The sequence below is a fragment of the Panthera tigris genome, chromosome C2 (assembly GCF_018350195.1).
Source record: "Panthera tigris isolate Pti1 chromosome C2, P.tigris_Pti1_mat1.1, whole genome shotgun sequence".
NCBI lineage: Eukaryota > Metazoa > Chordata > Mammalia > Carnivora > Felidae > Panthera > Panthera tigris.
The window spans coordinates 10,479,847-10,503,656 of NC_056668.1; the positions used below are offsets into that span (position 1 = coordinate 10,479,847).

The following is a 23,810-nucleotide window of genomic DNA, read 5'->3' on the forward strand; positions in this document are numbered from 1 at the left end:
TAATCCTGAGATACCGAAGCACATTCTCTGCAGCTGTTTGACTAAATAATTTGTGTGGCGGCCCAGGGCCGTGGAGGAAGACATTTTGCTAAGGAGAGATTGAGGAGAGTTAGCAGCCGGGACCCTAGGTGACCCGACGGGCAGGGGGTGGGGATCCCAGGGGTGCAGACTGGAGAGTCCTTCTGATGTCACAAGCCATTACCTGTCTGGCCAGATAGCTGTTAACTTCTGGAACATTGAGCAACCTAATTAAAAATCGAAAAGATTAATAAAACAAATATTGGCCATCTCTGGGACAACACCTGCCCTCAGGTTAGAGGAGTCCTTCACAGTAACTGCTGTGCTGGCTTGGAATTCACAATAACAGAGAGCTAGGTGGAGCCGTTCCTGAAAAACTTCGGAAAATGCCATTTTCTGGGGCACCAGCCTTCTTTAACACTTAGTGCTGATTGTCTGCCCAACGCCATTCAAAGGGCTTCCCGTAGATCGACTGATCTCATCTTTGCGAGAACAGGTGAGGAAGTGGAAGCAAAGAGAAGAGACATCCCTCGCTCAAGGTCACAGGGTCAGTAAGCGAGACCTGAAACGAAACAGCCCAGACGCGGCCATCCGCAGCCGCCACGGTCTGTTCTGAAGAACTGCGCCAACCCCTCCTTGCGCTTCATTGTATTGAAATTTCTGCTTCAGAAATTTTTTATTAGGAGAGTGTATCAATCCGACTCTGGTTCAAATACAGCCGTCTTCAAGAAAGCCGAGCCTCATAGCCTTGGCAGTCATTGGACAGGAAGGGAACCCGCATTCGCCCTTGGATGAGGTTGTAATGCAATACAGCCTGGGGCATGGGGCAGGACCCGGTGAACGGCCACGTGGTCACAGGTACCGAGGGTTCATTCCACGTCTGTCACCAGGGTCTGCTTGGGGACGGACGTGAAGCAGGGACCTCCAGGAAAGATGAATCAGGTAACAAAATGAGGAGTGCCTGGGTAGCTAACTCAGTCGGTTTGGCATTTGACTTCAGCTCAGGTCAGGATCTCCCAGTTCGTGAGATCGAGCCCCGCATCGGGCTCTGTGCTGCCAGCTCAGAGCCTGCAGCCTGCTTCAGATTCTGTGCCTCCTTCTGTTGCCCGCTCATGCTCTGCTCTCTTTCTCTCTCTCTCTGTCTCAAAAATAAAGAAACATGAACACAGAATTGTTTTAATGTAACAAAATGATCACTTGAACAGTCCAAGTCTTGTGCCCCCTCCCCCCCCCACCTTTGGCAAAGAGCTTCCCGGAAGGTCCAGATGTACGGGTGCAGCCCTCTGGAAAGATGAAAATTTGTGTCATTTGCCACCAAATGGTTAGTGGAAGGCCAGGCAGTTTTATAGATCTGTGAGCTCAGGATTGCAGTTATCCGTCTACAGTCGCTTTGTTTGCTCAGAACTGCTTAAGCATTTCTTCCAGTTAATGAACAGTGATCTACTTAATCCTCTGGATTTTTCAAATATCAGATTTGGACCTCAGTTTTTTTTCTAGATGAAATCTGGCTCCACAAAAGAAAAAGGAAATAATGCTATCTTCTTCCCTCCCACTCCGATATAAAGTAAGAGACAAGCTGAGGGTCAAAGAAGAGGAAATGTTCTACTGACTTATATCCCTCCCCCCTCACTCTGAGAGGCATTTCGGTGCTACGATGGACATTCTGGGGTGACTTTCTCTGGTACTGTAATTCTCATGTGCTAAGTTCCCCAACAACCCCCAAGACTTAGCAATGGCAGTTTTTCAAGGATTAATAATAATGTGCCTAAGTGTTTCCAATGAATTTTAGAACCTCTTTCTGCTTGTTATTTTTAGTAGCATGAAACAAGATTAAGAAAACTTTTATATAAAGATTTCCCTGGCCCTTGAGTTTTCGATGGACTTAATTCAGGCCCAGGTCCAAAAGGGTCCCTTGGACAAATGGGAATAGAGGAAGATCCTGGGAGAAGTATGCTTCTGTTCCTGGAAACAGGGATAATCCCTCCTCAGTGCTCCCCAAGACCCGGGGAGGCCTATGATCTCTTGGTAACTAGCTCTATTTTATATCAAGGTTACTAAGATTTTTTAGATGGTATTTACATTGCTGTAGAACGGAAGGGGCAAAAATCCCTTCCAGGTACCAGTGAGAATGCCAGGAAAGGATCTGGGCACCTTCACAGTCTAATGGAGGAGAAAGAGGAGAGAGGAAGCAGGCAGTGAAATTTAGACCATTACCTTGGATTTCTCTTTCCATCGAGGCCATTGTAAACCCAAGCACTGTCTTGAGTTTCACCCCGGTGAGGTCAAGATCTAAGCTAATGTATCACATCCCTTGTCAGAATTTACTATATGAAGTGCTAAAAGGAGAAAAAAGAATCTGTCTCTCTCTAGGCTGCCATTTCTTAATCTTAAAACATGTAGAAAGGTCTCTGGGTCCTGAACGGGGGACCTGGGTTTCACGATGACGCCATCAGGCCAGTGGATGTGACCTCAAGCAATTATCTCAGGTACTTTCTTCCTCACTTTCCTCTACTGACCAACCAGGCGATGGGATGAGATAATCTCTAAATTAGCTCCCACTTGGAAGGAGTAACAAAATATTGTCCGAAAAACAGAGCCCTAAGTTCCACACAAGCAAGGCCCCTTCGAGGCCGAGTCTCTGGGCCCCCTTCCCTGGGGGAAGGAGACTCCGTCCTGTGTGACATCGGACATATCCACATGCACCCACATGTGTGATATGTTGGATACCATTGTGGGTTTTTTTCCTTCTGTAAATTTTTGAAAGAGCTTTCATCATTTTTTTTTAATTGTTATTGTTTATTTAGTTTTGAGACCGGGACAGAGCACGAGCGGGTGAGGGACAGAGAGAGAGGGAGACACACAATGCAAAGCAGGCTCCAGGCTCCAAGCTGTCAGCACAGAGCCCGACGCGGGGCTCGAACCCACGAGTTGCGAGCTCATGACCTGAGCCGAAGTCGGACGCTTAACCGACTGAGCCACCCAGGCGCCCCATTTTGTCCTTTATTTTTGAAATTATCTGGCTGTGGGTAACTTGTTTTATTACCTTCAGCCCCGATTTCACCACCATGAACAAGGTGAGTGCAATCAGGGGCTGAGATCCCCATATCCTCACTTGCTAACTGTGCAGGTGACCATACCGGGGAAGGAGGGGAGGCTGAGCCTCCATAAAACAAGGACAGTGGCTTTATTAACCTCACATGGCTGGGAGGCTGGATAAGACAGCCTCTGTGGAACATGTAGGGCCCACAATAAGTGTTCAGAAGACAGAGCAATTATTTGCATTTGGTCTTAGAGTTCTTTGGCTATGAGAGAACTCTAAGCCAAAAAAAAAAAAAATTGTGAATCCTCAGTTTAAAAATTCATGAAGTCGCCATCAGACTGCATTTTTTAAGACATTTAATTAAACATTTATAAATTTTGATTTTTTTTTTTCAGTTTTCCTTTTGTATTTAGACCCAGCAAAATTTCTTTTCTGGCACTTTTATGGACCCTTGAAACACTCCGGGCACTGTTCCTAAGTCCCTCTTGGGTAAAATGTTGCTCCCAAGTCCCTCTTGCTCCCAAATGTTGAACTTTGTGAAAAATTCCAGGGGAAAAATCCTGTCTGAGTAACATCGCAAGTCGGTGCTGAGATCTAACGTGTGGGCTCTTTTCAATATAGGCATGACAGGGCTGTAGGACAGGCTCTTCCGCACTGTTCTAGAAAACTGACAAAGTGTGCCAGAGGCCCCTGGAATCTGAATCCTTGCCCCAGAGGAAGGCAGCTCTCCTCCCGGGGTACCTGGACCCGCCAGCCACAGGCAAGCTTTGCAGGCGTAGGAAACCTGCTCAGCCACCCTAAACCATCGTGTCTTTCTAGACTTGTTTTGGTTTTTTGGTTTTTTGGTTTTTGGCGTTTTTTTGATATTTTGGTATCTGTTTGTAGGGCTTTTCTTCATTTCCCCCCAAAGACATTCAGTGGCACATTTCAATGACCTGGTGCTCCCACCCTACAGACTTGGAGACTTTTCCGGGTGCGTGTGGTGGGGCAGTTAGCATCCCACGGACCCTGTGGCCTGAGGGGAGTAGCTCAGCCGAGGTTCGTGGGTGGCATCCAGTTGCCCTGTGAGGGGACCTGAGCTGGGGCATTGGTAACCTCGGGTGCTACAGCAACAGGTGGGCCCCAGCTCCGTGAATGCCATTGCCAAGGCCGGCACGTGGACCTGTGCCTGTGGATGGACTGGGTTTGGCCGTGCCTCACACATTATCAGATCGGCTTCTTGACTGTGGGACGGATCTAGAATTTTTTCGTACACCAGCCACTTCCGCTTTTTGTTTTGAAAACAAACTAACAGGGACGCCTGTGTGGCTCAGTCAGTTAAGCGTCCAGCTTCAGCTCAGGTCAGGATCTCAGGGTTCATGAGTTCGAGCCCCACATCGAGCTCTCTGATGTCAGCACAGAGCCTGCGTAGGATCCTCTGTCCCCCTTTCTCTCTGCCCCTTCCCTGCTCACTCACTCTTCCTCTCTCTCTCAAAAAAATAAGTAAATAAAAACATTTATTGAAAAAAGAAAAGAGGGGCGCCTGGGTGGCTCAGTCGGTTAAGCGTCCGACTTCGACTCAGGTCACGATCTCGCGGTCCGTGGGTTCGAGCCCCGCGACGGGCTCTGGGCTGATGGCTCAGAGCCTGGAGCCTGCTTCCGATTCTGTGTCTCCCTCTCTCTCTGCCCCTCCCCCGTTCATGCTCTGTCTCTCTCTGTCTCAAAAATAAAAAAAAATAAAAAAATAAAAAAACGTTAAAAAAAAAAAAAAAAAAGAAAAGAAAGCAGACAAACAAAACTCTGCTCAAGTTTTCCCAAAGGCTTGGGTTTTTGTCCTGTAAGCTAGGTAGCCAAGAAAGTCCTCAAGTAAGAATTAGATCCAATGGGTCTCCTAGAACTCCATCACCACAGAGAAAAAAACCAAACAAAGCAAAAACCAGAAGTTCAGCTTAAATAAGTAAAAGCCACCCCCTCGCCCTAGATCTGTATTTAAGTTCATTCGGGCTCACTTGCAATTTTTGGGTTCTGTTCTTTCAGTGTGCTTGTCCTTGATAATTGAGCTGTCTTCAAGGGTTTTTGCCATGAAAAGTTGACAATAAAGAAGGGATAAACTAAAAACAAATAATTTAGGTACCCAAAGCAAAGTTCTTTTCTCTTTGCCTTCTTTTTCTTTTTCTTTTCTTTTTTTTTTTTTTTTAAGGAACACGACTGAGTTAATCTGCCAACTCCCTAGACCCCTATAAAGTAAGTTAATGGTAGTACATTAGTTTGTTACTTCCATGATCTACATATACTCAGGTTCCACTAAAGCCAGTATTCAGTAAAGCTGAGACCGTTATGGAAGTCTTTCGGTATTCTTTCATTTACCGAAATGTCGAACACTTGATCTATGTGTTTGGTTGGTTTTGTTTTTGTTTTTGTTCACCATGGCCTAGAAGTCAGTCTTCTGGTCATTTGAGATAAAATGTAAATATTTTGAAATAAGTAAATCCTTAAGGACTGTATGCATTTATGGCCCCTTTTGGATTTGTTCCCGGGATCACCTTATTTTTACTTAGCTTTGAAGTGGTTTTGTGATATTTCCAATTCATTCACTTGAAAGAGCTACAGAGAACTGCACACAGTCACATCTTTTTGTTTCTCTCCAGCATTGCCAACAGGGCATAACCCCGGGTTGCAGAAACGGAGCAGAGAGCTCTGAGCCAGAGGGAGGGAGAGAGGCATTTGGAGCTGGACCAGCCCGGCTTCAGGTGTCATCCCTGCCACTGACCAGTGGCACATCAGTCTCCCCATCTGAAGAATGGGCTTAGCGACACCTGCCTTGCTGGAGGGTGTGAAGGTGAAAGGAGTGTGCCTGAGAGGCAGGCTAGAGCGGGGGTTGGCAACTAGAGAGTTGGCTGCTTCGTTCAACCCCGCCTCTCCTCCATGATCAGATTAGCCTCCCCAAGCTCAGCCCTCTCGGGTGTAAAACCAGGAGGGTGATAGCCCTATGAGAGGGAGGTCTTGTGCAGATTGATGATAGCACAGCCTGGCACAGAGGAGCTCCTTAAATATTAGCACGTGCCCTGGACACAGGTCCCTTTCCCTCATCCCTTAGCCCTTACCAAGGGAAACTACTGGAATTCTGCCCAACTGGGGACCAAATATGTGCCATTGCCAAGTTAGTTTTTATTTTTAAATTTTCTTTTTATAATGTTTATTCTTTTTTTTTTTTTGAGAGAGAGAGAGAGACAGACAGACAGAGAGAGACAGAGTGTGAGCAGGGGAGGGGCAGAGAGAGAGGGACACATAGAGTCTGAAGCAGGCTCCAGGCTCTGAGCCGTCAGCACAGAGCCCGACGTGGGGCTCAAACCCACGAGCCGTGAGATCCTGACCTGAGCTGAAGTCGGATGCTTAACTGACTGAGCCACCCATGCGCCCCATTGCCAAGTTATTTTTTAAAAACTCCTGGCAGATTGGGTCCCCAGCATACAATTCAATAAGGGCTTTTTTTCTCTTTTACCTTCCACCCTATCTACTATTAATTCCAAATACTGAACTGATTTCAACAATTCATTCCTCACTGAAGCAAAATCCTGTTAACCGGATTGCCCTGGAGAGAAGTGGTCCTTTTCCAAATAGAGATTTTATCGAAATTTAGTTGTTTCTTAACTGAATGTTAGCACTCATGCTGCTGTGTGCCTGCCAACATCTAGAAGCTTCCACGGCGTCATCTATAAGATGGGAATAATCGTATGAGCTGTCTACTGCCTAGTACTATTTCAGATGAGATAATATATATCAAGATGCTTGGTAAACAGTCTTACCAGTTAGGTAATAGAAATCTAATAGATTATAGTGCAATAATAGAAAAATATAATAGAAAAATTGATTATTGTTTTGTATCTACTATACAAAAATCTCAGGGATCTTAAATAATTATTGTTTTTTTGAGGGTAGATTTTGTTTCATCAGGCCTTTCAGAACCGAGGGGAAGAAACGTGTAGAAAAGGAATAGAGAGGGGCGCCTGGGTGGCTCGGTCGGTTGAGCGTCCAACTTCGGCTCAGGTCACGATCTCACGGTCCGTGAGTTCGAGCCCCGCGTCGGGCTCTGGGCTGATGGCTCAGAGCCTGGAGCCTGCTTCTGATTCTTTGTCTCCCTCTCTCTCTGCCCCTCCCCCGTTCATGCTCTGTCTCTCTCTGTCTCAAAAATAAATAAATGTAAAAAAAGAAAAAAAAAGAAAAAAAAAAAAGAAAAGGAATAGAGATGCTCAAATCAGCCCCAGCTGCCAATCCGTACTGTCAGGAATTTTACTTTTTGCCATTAGAATATCCTATTTTCTTTACCTACTACTATATACCCTTGAAAAACACTGGAAGCTAAAAGCAGCAACCCTAACAGTTAAAAGAGCTGCATTTACTTTAAAGATGTATTTCTTTTATGAAACCAAATGCCACCTTTCCTCGACGGTTCTGGAATTCTAGCTTCTCTGGGTGAAAGGCTTGGGAAGAGAGTTCCTGGTAGAGTCCCTGTTCCTTTTTTTTTTTTTTTTTTTTTTTTGCCCATGGCTTTTTACATATGCTGCTTGCCTGAGATTTCTGGATTAGATTTCAGGGAGGTGACATGTTACACCGTTGGGCCTCCGTGCCAGTTTCCCAGGACGAGTCAAATCTGCAACAGCTCAGAGGTGAGACTCTTCCAAGGCTCCGGAGGCCGGTTCTCTGTCCTGTTCCTTCACGGACTGGCTGCCAGGACCAGGTTGGGAGAAACTCGTTCTCTTCCTTGGGTGATTCAGCCAGTCTCAAAATAAATAGGCAGGCAGAAAGAACTGGAAACTGCTGAAATTTGAGTCTCCAGGGCTGGGCTCTTCTCGGGAGCCGCTCGGTTGAACTGTAAAAGGAATCCTGAGCCCTGGGCAAGGGAGCGGCCACCTAGTGGAAAGACCGCTGGCCTGGGAAAGGCAGCTTCTGGCCCTGGCTGGCTGCACCAAGCTCCGCTTTCCCCTCCCAGAGCCTCCCTTTCCTTATCTGCAGAGCGGGAGAGACGATCTGACGATTTTAAGGTCCTTGTCGGCTTCTCGGAATCTGACTTGATGTCTGCTAGGAGCAGGTACATTTCCAAGGGATGGTCTTCCAGCCTGGAAAAGGAGAGCCCGGGGCCTTGCCCTCAGCCCACCGTCCCGGGGAGGCCCAGGACTGGGAAGCTGGGGGAGGGAGGGGGCATCTATCACTCCCCAAGCTGGGGAAAGAAACGAATAAAGGTCCACTCGAGAATGACATGCCACAGGTAGGGAAAGTCAGCCTAACTAGATTTCCCATGGCTTTGGCATCATTTAAGAAAAGAAGGGGGGGGGTGGGGGGAAGACATCCCTATACCCACAAAGTGCTCAATTGTGCAAACCACAGAATCCCGGCATGGCCAGCTTCCTGAAGCTGGCCGGTCAGAGACCTTCGTGTTAATTCCTCAGCCAACGAGAAAAGATGGTTTGAGTCCTGTTGACTTAATTGCTAGATGTTTCTGAGCGAGGCCTGCCTCCCTCCTTCACCTCCTTGCAGCATTATGGGCTGTTCTTTATTACCTGCCCTACCTATCTGCACAATCTAGCCGCAAACAGCTTTGGTTGACCACACCACTTCCCTATTGAAAGTTAATACTGTTTGACTCATTCTGTGTTACGAACCTGAAGCCAAAGAAAACAAGCCAGAGAATAACCGGCTTGTATGGAGTTTGGAAAGCTCTCAGAGGCCTTGCTTGCAAAATCCTATACAGTAGCTTTACTATATCTCTCTGCTGCAGCTGCAAAGAAAATGAAGGAAGCAGAAGTAGTTAAAAAAAAAAAAAAGCTGGGGGTGGGGAAAAGTCAGAGCAGGAGTTGGGGGGGGGGGCGCCCCACAGGCTATGGAAAGACTCACCATAATCTGCAATAGTTTATAAGTGCGTTCGCTCTGAGCTGAGATGATGCCTTCACACCCCGGAGTATTCATACAGGAGAGGGACTGTTCAGGGAGTTAAAAGGAGAGAAGGTTCAAAACCAGTCGTTGAAAAGGCAGGCGTCCTATTGCATTCAGAGCAGAGTGGAGCTGGGAAGCCGGGGTCACTGAGCCAGCCTTCCATAGGCCGGGTCCCAAGGTAAAGACAGAGGAAGAGGAGAAAGCCTCTTCCTTTCAGATCTGGAAAGATTTGCTGGGAGAAGGTGGCCCACGTTTGGTCTTTCCTTCCATAACTGGCTCAGAGGTGGTCAGCAGGGTGAATGGGGGGGCATTTGTGTGTTGGAGTAAGTTGAGCTTTTCCCTCCCAACGTCACCTGGCAAGCCGTGGGACTAGTGTTTTTGTCACCACGTCATGGCTCTTTGGGAATCCCCGGCAAATACCCCCTTGCCCATTCAGGTAACTGGCAGAAGATTTACTCCCCTACAGACGGTCGCTGCTTCTCAGCTGTGTGTTGACAACACAGGCTTTTAAAAGCCTGGATAAAAGCCTCAGTGAGGTCATCATCCCCCAGACAACCTGGAAGTTTTTTCTCTGGATGGCATGAGGCGGGGCTAATAGCTCGTGAAAAAGCAACTGCTGGTTCCTGTTGGTTTTCTGACCGGCCAGGGCTCAGAGATTGTGAGTGTGGGGGGGGTGCCGTGGCCCTTTTACACACCTGAGGGGCTGCTCAGCCATTTTCTAGAAGACTTTGACAGCCCCTCGATCTCACGCTTCCATGAGGACGGCCCCAAGGTCAGTTGATTTATGACCAGAGAGGTGGAAATCAGGTGCTCCCTGCCCTCTCTGCTGCTGGGAACCCCCACCCCCCCTGGGGGCCCAGGACTTTTAGGAATGGAGGGAATTTACTTTCCCCTCTTCAGAAGTACAGAGGAGTAGAGCACATCGTACACACTGCTGAGTGCACATCCCAGGATAAGTCTAGCCTACCAAGGGGGAGTTTATTCACTCTTCTTTTTCATCCGTTTATTCATTCACCCAGCAGTTCCCGAGGTACCGTCTAACCTCATACGGGCCCTCAGTTTACTCTGCGGGTCACACAGGGTAGTGGGGTGCGGCGGGGAGGTGCATGGCCCCCGCAGGGAAGCTGGATGGCCTGTGTGGACAACAGGAATGCCCAGGCAACTCAGTGAGGCAGGTGCCATCTGTGGACCCCTGGGATGGTCTTCTCCTTGTCCGCAGGCCTTGCCCTGGGGCTTGCTCTGCTGAGAACCAGAACTCCAGAACCAGCTCAGAAGCTCCAGGCAGCATCCCCAGCCCAATCTCACCTCTCGGTACCGCCCCCGCCAAAACATACCCTCCAAAGTCTCCTTCCAGTCACAGCCCGCCCAGGGGGGTTAGGAACTCCTGGGGTAAAAGTAACCGCTCTCAGGTTACTTTTTAATGGCTCCCTAACGGGCTTTTCTGGAGACAGTCCCTTAATCAAGGACAGTGGATAAGCCTTGGAATTACAGGCTCATAGAGTAGAGAGGCTCTTGAACTTGTGAGCGGCCTGCACCCCTCCCTCTGCGGGGTCTCCTCCCCCCGTCCCCCCCCCCCCCAGACGGCCACCTCTGGTCAAGAGCAAAAGAAACCGGACGGGTTCTCCGCCCTAAGCTACAATTAGGTCCTGAGTCACCAGACAGGAACAGGAGGTAACCAATGGCGACCAGCGACTACAGATTTTGACTACTCCGCTTCCAGGGTGGTCCGGGTCTCAAAGAGCTCCTGCGAGCGAGCTAAGAACTCCACTGTCCTGTTACTCTGAGGCTGGAACGGGAGCAGCTCCGTTTTGTTTTTGTTTCTGTCCCGCGAATCTGGGGGGCATGGCTGGGGGTGGGGGGCAGGCCTCGCGTGGGCCTTCCTTCCGCCGGAGTCTCTGTTAGTTTTCATCTGGCTTTGGCCCCAGCTGGCTCTGCCTCTCCCTTGTACTGTTGCTTTGTATACCTTTCCTTTCCTACTCGTCTCTAGCGGTTGGGTCTTTGCCCGTCGGACCGTGTGTGTGTGGGTGTCTGTGTGTGTCTGTGTCTGCGTGTGTGTGCAGATGCTACAAAAAAACAAAACAAAACAAAACAAACAAACAAGGGGAGCCGAAGCAGCTCTTTCTTTACATGAGGGTGTTGTGCTCAACTCAGCGCAAGGGCCTCTTATCTATTCTTTTTTTATTTTTTGGCATGATGAAAGAAACATTAGAGAAGACAAGTTGGGCAGACCATTTGACTTTTTTTTTAATTTTTTTTTTTTAATGTTCATTTTTTTAGAGAGAGAGAGAGAGACAGAGCACGAGCAGGGGGAGGGGCAGAGAGAGAGGGAAACCAAGAATCGGACGCAGGCTCCAGGCCCTGAGCTGTCAGCACAGAGCCCGCCGCGGGGCTCGAACTTGCAAACCTCGTGATCGTGACCTGAGCTGAAGTCGGACACCCAACCGACTGAGCCACCCAAGCGCCCCCACTGACTTCTTTTTTTTTTTTAAGTTTATTTATTTATTTTGAGAGAGACGGTGTGTGTGTGTGTGAACGGGGAGGGGCAGAGAGTGTGTGTGAGAGAGAGAGACAGAGAGAGAGACAGAGAGAGAGACAGAGAGAGAGAGAGAGAGAGAGAATCCCAAGCAGGCTCTGCACTGTCAGCAAGGAGCCTGACGCAGGGCTCCAGCCCAAACACCATGAGATCATGATCTGAGCTGAAATCAAGAGTCGGATGCTTAACGGCCTGAGCCACCCAGACGGACTATTTGACTTCCAATGAGACATTTCCACATGAAACTTGATGCGCTCAGTTATGACATTTTTCCTCCACAAGTCGTATTCTGACCCCACTTGAAGAAAAGAGGCAAAACCCCACACCCTCGTGGACCTCACAGTCCAGTGGGTGCGGGCAGACCAGAAGTAATTGTTAATAAGTGCCATGGAGAAAACCAAAGCTAAAGGGCTAAGGGGTCGACTGGGCCGGGATACTTTGCAATTTAAACTAGGGTGTTCAGGAATGTCTCAGGGAGAAGGTGACATTTGAGCAAAGACTTGAAGGATGGAGGGATGTGGTGCACAGATATCTGGGAAAGGGGTATTCTGGGCAGAAGAAACAGCAAGTGCAAAGGCCCGGAGGCAGACATTTGGGAGTGATAGCAAGGTGGCCAGTATGGCTGGAGCAGAGCAGAGAACTCACACTGCCTGCCTCCTAGTTTCAAAATAAGGGGTATTCGCCTTAGAAAGCAGGCATAGCAAAATGCCAGGCTGGCCTCTAAAACATGAGCTTTATGCCATATGAAGGGCCAAGGCAGGACCACGGTTTGGAAAGACCCAGGATAGGGAAGCCCCACGCACGACCAGACCTGTGGTCACTCGCTTACCTACTGCCACCTGCGAGAGAATCGAAGCTTTTCCCAACCAAAGGCATCGCTCTCCCCATTGGTGATTCTCCTGGGGTAAAGCATCGTGTCTGTGGGATCCCTAAGAAAGTCGAAACACGTTACCTAGGAAGAAGCAGCACCCCGACAGACTTTTCTCCAGGGTTCAGTGTGATTTTCCACCTGTAGAAGGTAGGAGGGCATGTGCCCAGGACACATGGGAGAGGGGGCGTGGACAGACACACAGGGAGAGGAATGAGCAGTAATCTCAGCCTTACATTCCCCTTGCCACTGATGACAGGGGAAGGGCAGGGGACCAAGAAGTATCATTATTTCCCATCTCATCAGAGAAGCAGGGAAATGAAACCCTGGAGTAAGGTTCAGCAGGCTGGCTCTCTTCCCAGCTGCAGCCGCTGACTCCTTTTTAGCAGGTCTTGAGGGGAGTCTGATGGCCCACTCCCTCTGGATGCACCCTTTCGATGATGAGGGGGAAGGGGCCGAGACCCAGAATGCGATGCCCCTACAGTCAGCAAGGTAGCAGGCAAGGCTCGGCGAAGGCTTGAGGGGAGAGAGGAGAAGATCCGAGAACAGTGATGTCCTAGGTCACTAGTAACTGTCCGAAAGGCCACTGACGAAACAGCAGGAGACAGGGGGAGAGCGAATTCTCGGGATATGTTGTGCAAACCTGCTGACCACCAGCACCCGGGAGGGCAGTGCGTGCCGGGTAGAATGCCAGGTTCAAGCTAGAGCTCCAAAGACCAATTAGACAGTTGAGCCTGGGACTGGCTCCCACAGGCCAGGTGTCTGGCTGAAAAAAAGACAGAAAGAAACCTTTGAAAGTCCTAACGTCATATGAGGTTGTTCAAGAAAGCCTGTGCTTGGAGTCACCCAACCAGAACGAGTTGAGTAGCTAATTGCTGAGATATAATTGCCGTGAATGCTTTTAGAGCCCCCTCGGAGTCATCCATCTTAGTCCTTTAATTCCAGGCTTCCAGATAAGGAGGCTGGGTGATGAAGAGACTTGCTCTTGTCCGCAGGAAAGTTGGGTGGAAAAGCAGATTTATAATAGAGGTTCTTAACAGGCAGACTGGCGGTCACGTTTCCCTGGTGCCATGTTGTTTCTCTGGCGGAGAGAAGGATTACGGCATCTGCTCTAACACCCCCATCCTTGGGGGCACCCAGAGGCTTCGACTGGAAAGGAGCAACAGGTTCCTCATTAACCCTTTCCTGCTCTTCTTCAAAGTCGTTCCGTAGACGGCAGAGCAGGAGTCACGTTCTGGGTTCACCTTACAGATCAGCCTGAGCACAGCCAGGGTGAGTCACCGACTCAGCTCAGTGATGGCGGGAGGGAAATGGTCTACGCCCACCTGTCTGTAGGGCAGACCTCTGGCACTTACAGCCGTCCTGCATACATTGAAGAGTTAAAAGATTAAGAAAAAGACCACCAGGTAGCTGTCGCCAAAACAAGGCGGTCACTCGTCACTCGGCGCTCGTGGATACTTCGTCTAAACACAGTTCCAGTATATTTGGTGTGTTCATTTCTAGCCCAGGGAAAGTTAGAAGCACGTTGAAGGGAGGAGTCACCCCCCTGTCTCGCTCAAATCCCCAGGATGTTCCCTGGACCAGCTTGGGGGGGGGGGGGGGTCACATCGCTTGGGCCTTATTAGACGTCTAAATTCTCAGGCCACACCCCAGGGCTACCAAGCCAGAATGCCCCACGACTCGGATGCTCATTCAGGTGTGTGAGACATAGCTCTCTACTGTGGGGTCACAACACACTTCTGGCTCTACACACGAGCTGGGAACAGAAGCGGGACAGTAAAGGCAGAAAGTGCAAATCCTTATGGTGCTCTGGTGGCCCGGTGACCTACAATTACCTAACACCGTTCAGTCTCCTATCGATCCACCGGGGGGGCACACAGAAATTGGTATGGATAGGAGCAAGATTGCGGGGCGGTGGGTGGGCAGCTGTTCGAGGGAGTGGGTGTGTTTTCAGACCTGCCCTCCTTCTCTCATTGGCCGTGTGAGGTTAGATAAATGACACAACCGGTCTGAACTTCACTTCTCACACGTGGCTTAAAAAACAAAGCCGATTTCTCCGGCACGTCTCCAGTTCTGAAGTACTCTAGCTTTGCAGGGATGTCCTAGTTTGACAACATGGGGAGAAATTAGAGGGAGAAGTTAGGCTACCAAAGTTTATATGGCACTGGACAATCTATAAACATGAATATATAATATGTATCCTAATATAGAATATGCTAACATACATATCATATATTTTATATCATGATATATACATATGTGTGTGTGTGTATATATATATATATATATACACACACACACAATGGGACAATACTGTCCAACATTAAATTAGCCAGCAGACAGATAGTTTTGCTATTAGAAAGATTTATTTCATCACCTGCAAGGTGCTTTAAGGAAGGATCACATTCACATTCGGTATGATTACTTTCGTGTCCTCAAGACTTTAATAACCCTGGAATCTAGAGTTTAGACTGTTATACCAGGAAAAATGAGCTGTTGTCTACACACGTCAATTTCTTTTCCATAGTCCTAAAGCCATAACAAATTAAGGGGGAGATACCCAGGTTTTTATATCCAGACCCATGTTGTTAGTATCAGATTGACCAGCAAGCATCTTTTGAAATGCAAAAGAATTGTATTGTATGCTTTTAGAATTGTATGCTTTTAGAAGACTCACAAGGTCATGTATAGACATACACAAATATATGTATCTATACATATATAGAGATCTTTTTGGTATTATCATTTCGCATACATTTTCTTCAACTGTTCATCATGACAATGCTTCGAATCTATGCCTTCCTACTTTTTCTGCTGAGAACCTATCAAGAAAAGTAGTAAACCCACACCAGAAACATGGGCTGACAAGCTGCCATAAAATCATTCTCTCTGGCCAAAATTTTCCAGGAAAATGTGACAATTTAGACTTACTTGTTTTCTGTGATAGAGGAGAATATAGTTCGGGCGCCTGGGTGGCTCGGTTAAGCACGGGACTCTTGATCTCAGCTCAGGTCTTGATCTCAGGGGCGTGAGTTCAAGCCCCACGTTGGGCTCCAGGCTGGGTGTGGAGACTACTTTAAAAAAAATTTAAAAAGAGAAAATATCATATTCCACAGTTCAACCGTGGTTTCTTAAAAAATATAGTTCAGTTATGGAAGAGAGATGCATACCTACTCAGTCTAGTTTTTATAGCAGAAAAATCGAAAGCTGGTCTCATTATCCATCATGGCTATCATAACATTTAGGGATGCCTTGTGGGCAGCTATCCCAGAAAGCTACAGGACGTATATCTTTGGAATGAAGAAGTAAAATTTCGCAGATGGGATTAATTTATTTTTATTCCTTTTTTTTTTCTTTTGGCTTTTTATGACACTATGTATATAATAAAATCCTAATCAAATACTTCTTCCAGAATGTGGGAATAGTAAGAGAGAAACAAAATTAAGTATCCTTTTCAACTCTGTTCAAGAGTCATTGAGATGTCCTGGTATGAAATCTTAAAGCAGCCACTATTTTAAGGGCCACCGTGTCAACATTTTCAGCTTACTTACAGTGGGCTCCAAAAGTCAGACTACCAAACGTGCATGCTTAGGGCTGCATGGTAATTCTACTAGACTTGATCCAGAGTTGAATTCCCTGCTGCCCTCTGAAGCCCAGTACTCAGCAAGAAGGAAGAAAAGGGAGCTTGATAGTGGACATTTCCCATATTTAAAATTCAGGGGGCAAATTGACATTTTAATTGCACGCAGATACAGGAAACCGGAGACCTAAAGCATCCATTTTCCCCGGCTTGAAAGTTTATATCGGAAGCTCCTGTATTTCATACAAAATATGCCTCTTTGGCCCATGAAATCTGATGGCTTCAGAAAAGAAGAGTTAGGTGTTCCTTTGATCTAGCTTATAAATGCATCTGAACCACACCTTTCAGATGATAATGCTTTTTATTCCCCCCCCCCCCTTGCCTTGGTGTTACGACCCTCTAGCACCCTGGTGAGGAAGTGACTGGTGAGGGGAGATTCCCTGCAAAGATAAGAAGGCTCTTACTTACTGCCAGGATCACATGTGGGGAGGGCGCGGAAGGAATGCTTCCCCCCACTCCTCTGGCATTAAACTCAGCCTCCCGACTCTCGGGGCTTAGAAAATGGCTGCGAGTGAAGAATTGTTTTCTCTGAGAGTTATGCCCGAACATTCCTGCTAAAGCAGGCAGTCATCAGTTAATCTCTGTAAATGACTACGATTTGGGCAGGTGTCAGCTGATACAGAAATTGCTCACATGTTAAAACTTTTGGTTTTTTTAGACGTAGGGCAATGAGAGGGGACTAATGCAAACAAATCATCTCACGTTGTGCCTGGCCACAGTAGCGGCTTACCTAAAATGACTTATTCCTGCTCCATGTTTTGGGTGGCACGTGATCCCCAACCTTGGGGACCGAGGCGGACACAACCGATAGCCGCTCTTCAAAGGCAGACCGAAGACTCCAAATTGCCAAATGCTGTGTACTCACGATGATCTCGTATACATCATCCTTCTCTGCCACTGGGTGCCCAAGGTTTTGAAATGGGTACAAAACCTGCTGGAAGCCTCTGCGCCATTATTTCGCCATTCTTTCTGAGGCAGTGGAACTCCCCAGAATCATTTGTCCTGCCCTCTTCTCTCCCTGACTCCTAATACCAACCATTAGGTCGTGGTAGGCATTTAAAACTGCTTTGAATGGCTTCTGAGTCGGAATGCTTTTGCTTGTGGGAATACCAGATTTCTCAGTCTGATCAGCGGAAAGCTAAGAATCTGTCCCAAATATAAAAGGAGGGAGGAGTCAGGGTGCCTGGGTGGCTCAGTCGGTTAAGCGTCTGACTTCGGCTCAGGTCATGATCTCGCGGTTTGTGGGTTCGGGCCCCACGTCGGGCCCCGTGCTGACAGCTCGGAGCCTGGAGCCTGCTTCGGATTGTGTCTCCCTCTCTCTCCGCCCCTCCCCCACTTGCGTGCGTGTGCTCATGCTCTCTCTCTCTCAAAAATAAATAAACATTTAAAAAAAAAAAAGGAGGGAGGAGTCAGGGAAAGATCCATCCAGAGACACTGAATTACACCATGATCCACTGAAATAGAATGTTCTAGAAAAAGACATTTTCATACTTCTGAGAGAAAGGGATGACAGGAGTTGTTCCGGGACCTGGCCCTATGGCCTTTCGCCCACAAGGCCAGTGCTTAAAATACTCAGCCGGTAAGAGGCCTCTCACATGTGTGCTGGCCCTGTGTGACTCAGGCTGTTTGTGTTCAGGTCGAGTGTTGTGGGCTGCGGGGCTGAATCAGAGTCCAGATTTGCCTTGGTGACACATGAAAAGAGGGAGCGTTGCGTTTGAACTACACAAATATTATGCTTAAGTCGTTTTCCTCATTTTGGAGCCAAACAGGTCTTGTCCATGATAAAAATCACTGCAGTATAGTGGGTCCTTTTTTTGGTCTGGAATTTGAGACTGCATCCACTGTGCCAAGGGGCCTGGCAGCAGGAAGAAACGGCAAGCCACGGAGATTTGGAGCCGTAATACAAGTTATAAAATTTAATTTTGTAATTGTAGCGATCGGGAGCTGGGCTGAAATGCACTTCTCCCACCCGACTGCCCCCCAGGCCGGGGAGAGTAGACTCCTGGAATTCTCTTAATAACTGCGGGCTGGGTCAGGGCATGCGAAGCAGCCCCAGTTTATGGCAACGAGGTCCAGTGTTGTTTGGAGGCCACCTGACAACGGCGGAGGGGGTTGGGGGGGGTCGGTGTGTGAAATTGGTCAATGACCCTTTATTCGAACCACAGGGGTAAGGAAGGAGCAGGGGCACATCGTCTTTGAAAGGGGAATGAATCGCCTGGCCCCGCGGTGGCTAGATGGGTACATCTCGAGCCTCAGTTCTGCTTGACAGGCCTGCATCTCCAGTGTAGAGACGTTTTGTTGGAGGAATTAAGGAAGGAAACGGGAGGCCCAACCCTCGCGGCCTGTCCCATGTGAATGGCCTCTGCTCACTGCATCGTGGTGACAGTGATTTTGATGGGGAACAAGGCAAGGACACTCCCCATCTATACAGACACTGAGCCCCCCACCCTTGGATTCCTGAGCCCTTGGGCAAGCTCATCCGGTCTGCTGGCACATCCTCTGGGCTCCAGTGGGCCCAGCCTGCTGGGAATACTGGACCCGTTGAGGCCCAGGCTACACCTTCCGGTCCACCCCCCTCTTAGAGGGTGCACCTGGGGAAGTCGGCTTCAGGAAGGAATGCTCAAGAATGCCCGTAGAAAGCTTTCGAGGAGAGGGAGAGGAGAGGGGCCGAGGGGCTGCCCGAGCCCTGCATTTAGCAGGAAATCGGACCTCCCCAGGGACTGTGGGTTTGCAGCCACACCTCATTTCCTGCTGGAAGGGGCGCGCGCTGAGCTCCAGGGCCCACTTTGCTGCCTCTAAAACCTGCCAGTGGTGATTGGATTTGCAGTAGGGAGCGGCCGTTCCGATGCCACAGGGAAGGCACCTTTCCTGGCTGCCACAGCTTCGCCCGCGGTGTACGGCCGAGCGCCAACCACCGATGCTCCTTCTCTCCCTCTCGACCTGACGCGGTCACCAAGGCGGGCGCGCCCACCGCGTTCTGCCCAGCGGAGGTGGGCGCACGGGGTTAGGGAGACGGGGCGCACACTGGGTGGGCCACCCAGTGGCCTGGGATGACGGGGGCCCCGAATCTCCCCCGGGGCGCCCCAGCCAAGCGTGCAGACCTCCAGCGAAGCCACGTTGGGGGCGAGGGGAGAGGGAGGGGAAAGACAAGAAAACCCCGGATGTCAGGAAATCCACAATACATTTTCTGATCTTTTCCCTCCCTCCTTCCTTGCCTCCCTCTCCCCTCCCCACCCCACCCCCCTCCCCACAATAGGACATCGTCAGAAACTAGATGATCAGACCAAGCCCGGGAGCTTGTCCTTTTCCGAGCGGCTCAGTGAGCTGGAGCAGCTGCGGCGAACAGCCATGAGGGTCAGCCCACACCACCCAGCCCCCACACCCAACCCTCGGGCCTCCTTGAACCACTCCACTGCCTTTAACCCTCAGCCTCAGAGTCAGATGCAGGGTAAGTACCTGGAGGGAGCCCGCTTCCCGCCTCGCCCTCGGGCCGCACCCCCTCCCCCAGACCAGTCCTGGCTTCTTTCTCCTCCTTGCGCTGAGGGTGGTCCTCGGACCAGCAGCCTCGGAGACGCGCAGGGTCTCTGGCCCAGCCCGGACCTACTGAGTCAGATCTGCCTTGTACTGAGATCCCCAGATCCGGAGGCTTTGCTGCCTAGGATATGGAGAGATATCTATCTATACGTAGATAATATCTTGAATGTTTTCAAGAGTTAGCTTTGGCTATGCTGTTTTCCTCCCTACCCATTAGGCTAGAACACACACACGCACGTACACACGCACACACCCCAAGCGAGGTGAAAGTCAGGAGGTTTCAAGTTCCTGTGGGCTTCAGATCATTGGTGGGGCTTGTACCTAATTAATATATGTCCTTTACGAAAATATAAAGAAATACGAGGAAAGTCTGGCTGCCATCACATCAAAGGTATTATTTACAATAAATAAATTTGCAATCAATAAAGAGTGCAGATTAACACACACACACACACACACACACACAGCCATACACGCATACCCTGGGGTTTAGCTAGCAACTGCAAAAACACTGTAAAATACAATAATTGCATAAAATGCCCTGTGCCAAATTAGATAATACACAAAGTTCATTTGCACCGTAGAAACCACTGACGTCAATGGTTATTTGCTCTGTGATACCATGTCAAATTTCCGAAATACAGTCCCTTACTCTGTGCTGTGCAGCACACAGCTGTATGTGATATGGTCACAGTCAGATTCTCTTCTCCAAGTAGCAGGCTTGTTGGACTCAAAGGGAGAGATAAGGGACACATCTGGGGGAGAGAGCAGGTGGCCAGCCAGGGACACGCTACCTGCCCCCTGAGACTGCCAAAATTCGCTTCCCCGGGTGCTTTCTCTGTGTGTGTCGTATTGCGGGATGTGCTCTCCTCGTGAGTTCTTTAAGGTTTCTAGACCAGTACCCCTCTTTTGGGGCTAGCGCTCGGGGGGTCCTCGAAGAGTAGGCTGACTCTCTTGCCCAGAGTTCGACGGCTCCTGTCCCAGGCTCTCATAATTATGTTTCTGGGGGCGGTTCTTTAATTTGAGTGGAAAATTCCCATAGACAGCTTCCCGTCAGATGCTCGGCACACAGCTGTTAAGTGGCCTGTGGGTAGAGTGGCCCCTTTGTATCGGAACAGAAACCCAGAGCTTGATTCGGGCAGGTTGTGTCTCCTCTACAAACTCATCTTAGGTGTCTTGAGAAATAGCCTCCGTGAAAGCATCAGGTTTATGGTGCTTTATCATGACTAGTCATTCAAAAATATGCACACTGATCTTTTCTAATGCCAAAATGCAAGCGTGGACGGTGAATTGGGTCGAATGGCACATTAATGGAAAGCGATAGGCAAGGGGTTAAATGATACTTGCCTTCCAGATAGAACAAACTGTCAAGGAGATTTTTTGATCTTGTGTTGAGGGCCATTGAAATTACTTTACGTCACCTGCAGACCTCCATCTGTGACATCAAAGGGAAGATCTCTATTCTCTTATTCTCTCGTCGTATGCCGGGCCATTTATGCTACTAGGTTGATGAAGGGACTTGCCTTTTTCTCCTGATATTGGAACCAAAACTAGTCAGCATTTTTTAAAAAGCAATGGAAAATTCAACCACAGCGGGGGCAAGTTGAAATGGTCACCCTGAAGCCAGCTTTGTTTCAGACGGTTTTGGTGAGGAGTGAATCAGATCTGATTTCCCTCCTTGTCAGATACGCTCTTTTTTTTTTTTACCAAAAAGGAGAGGGGGAGGGTGGTAATTGAATTCTTGTCCTCGGCAGTCAGCCGCTCTTGGGTGGAGACACAACCGTGGACGGGCATTCTTCAGCTCTTTGGAATACTGTACACTTAGCAGAGTATCAGGTTTAACACAGAGCATCACCCCTTTATTGTTCCTTTTGAAAACTTTTTACTTCTGCAACATGTAAGTAATAATAACTTGCTTTTAGAGGGCCCTAGAGGCTTGGTTGCTATGCTAAAGAATGTGTTAACTATACTGCTAATGCCCTTTCTTTCCAAAATATGATTTGCTGGTCAGTACATCACTTGTAAAATTATAGGAACTTTTTAAAAATAACCGCCCAAGATATATTCGTATAAAACCACTTTTTCTTTCTTCCTTTTTTTTTTTTTTTCTATAAGGAAATGTTTTTTTTCCCTTAGTCATGTTTTGAGTAGACCCTGGGGATTTTTTTTTCCCTGAAATTAGAAAGTTAACAGGGATAATAGTAAAGTCTCTTTCAGCCAGAACCTTCATTTTGTTCTTGACAAGTGGGAAAATGGTTATTTTCCTGGCTTAGCTCTGGAGACTCCATATTATATTTAAGAAGATGCTTTATGTAAAAATTCAGCATGTGTTTATGGCTCTCTCTGAAAAGGCATCAATCGCTATAAGAAAAATATCCCAAAGGTAGTCATGGAAGTTGAATAGGGTGCCGTACAGATGTGTGAATGTTTTCAGCATCTGGAAACGTCAGCAGCTGGGGGCTTGGAGAGATCGTGGGCTGACAGAGAGGCTGGGATTTCATCCGGAGAGCTCCGCCTGCCCCTTCAACTCTGCCCGTAGGAAATCACAGATGTAGAATAACGCCTCTGTTTATCTGCAGTCAGATGTGCTTGAGAATCCCCCAAAACAGACATCTCAAATTATCTGAAGCAAGGTAAGGGAAAAGGGGGTCAGGCCGCCACCCACCAAACCACTGTTCATTTGGTGAGGTTTTTAACTATTAAGAGGGCTGAGGTCAATTTCAACTTCCTACTTTGCCAGCTCTTATTTTTTTTTTTTTTAACGTTTATTTATTTTTGGGACAGAGAGAGACAGAGCATGAACAGGGGAGGGGCAGAGAGAGAGGGAGACACAGAATCTGAAACAGGCTCCAGGCTCTGAGCTGTCAGCCCAGAGCCCGACGCAGGGCTCGAACTCACGGACCGTGAGATCCTGACCTGAGCCGAAGTCGGTCGCTTAACCGACCAAGCCACCCAGGCACCCCTACCAGCTCTTAAAAGTGAAGAGAAAGCCATTTTGTCGCAGCTACACGATTAGGCAAGAGAGCATCACGAACTGCCACGGGCGAGGTTTAGGATTCTCATAGAGTCATGGGAAGGAAAACGGACACGTGTCCTTTCAAAAGATGGGACGGGACAGATTCTAGCAAGATGAAGTCGCTGATGCTCAATCGGTCACACGCACTCCTTTAGAGATGGCTCCAGGCGACCCAAGCAAGTCATTTTAAGAATTTGACTCCTGATTTACCAGAACTGATGAACCACATTTACAGCTGCATAACCCCCACCTTTCTGGGAAGAGGTAGACAGACTCACATCTGAAGAAACCAGAGAAAGGAAAGGGCCAAAGTTTTGTAGTTCTGCTGCATGTTGGTGTGTGGTTTAGCTCTTTAACCCGTTAGGATGTATTTTGGCACAGGTCAGACCTTTCGTACACATTATTCTGTTCTCACCGCAATCCCCTGATGTGGTTTGTAGACAGAGGGGATAAACCCCACAGGCTAACAATTGCCCAGATTCTCCAAGAGCAGAAATGACAGACTTAGACTCAAACCCAGACCTTTCTGGCTACGGAGCCAGCGTTGCGAGGGTGGCAGGTTCTGTTGGATCAAGGATCCATGAGACTCAAGGCTGACCAGGGTCAAAAGATCCAGATCCTCAAAGGGGCGAGGGGAGGAGTGCTGAGCTGGACATTCACTTGCCTTCTGTTAGCATTAGATGTTGCTGATGATGATAACCTTAGGGCCAGACTCTGTGGCGGGCACCTCGAAAAGCTATCTTTTTGGGGGGCGGGGGGCTTGATTTTTCAAGCTGGGGACAAAAGGACACTTAACTCAGAATCATGAATCTCCAGCGTGAGGGAACGAAGGACGAGGAGGGCTTCCCAATTGCTCTTTGTTTCCTGGGGCAGCGGCCCGGCCTTCCTGCATGTACGAGTCTGTCTCTCTCGGGGTCCGTTGTTGCCGGAACCTTCCGGACGTCCAAACACAGGCCACCTCTGATCAGCCCTGAGGAGTATGCGTGTGCCTCTCACCGAGAGTTGAGAGTATGGCCAGAGAGTGGAGACCCTGACATCTCAGATTCACCTCCTGACTTTTAGTATTCCAAACGATTTTTGTTTTGATAGTGATTTTCCCCAAAAGTCAAAGTTACTTTGGAAAGGCTACAGTTGTCTGTGAAGCTTTTGGAGGTATGAATTGACTTTGTTCCTCAGCTATCCGGTTACATATGTCAGTGTTTATCAGCCACATTGACAAAAGGGAAAAAAAAAACCTTTCTACTTCCCTGT

The 23,810-nt window shown here is 48.5% G+C and overlaps 1 protein-coding gene and 1 long non-coding RNA gene across 6 annotated transcripts in view; one reads left to right on the forward strand and one right to left on the reverse strand.

Moving 5' to 3' along the window:
• Positions 1-23,810, forward strand: part of RUNX1 (RUNX family transcription factor 1) — a 253,039-nt gene that overhangs the window by 194,215 nt on the left and 35,014 nt on the right. For 4 of the 5 annotated variants that reach the window (XM_042956909.1, XM_042956908.1, XM_042956907.1 and 1 more), the window contains one exon: positions 19,266-19,457. The exons of the other annotated variant lie outside the window; for it this stretch is intronic. In XM_042956909.1, coding sequence (XP_042812843.1) covers positions 19,266-19,457 — 192 coding nt within the window. The remainder of the gene's footprint in view (positions 1-19,265; positions 19,458-23,810) is intronic. 5 annotated transcript variants of the gene reach the window in all.
• LOC122230694 lies at positions 7,218-9,623 on the reverse strand. The gene is made up of 3 exons (XR_006207742.1): positions 9,322-9,623; positions 8,930-9,013; positions 7,218-8,154 (listed from the first exon to the last, which is right to left on the reverse strand). It is a non-coding gene; the product is annotated as an uncharacterized LOC122230694 (long non-coding RNA).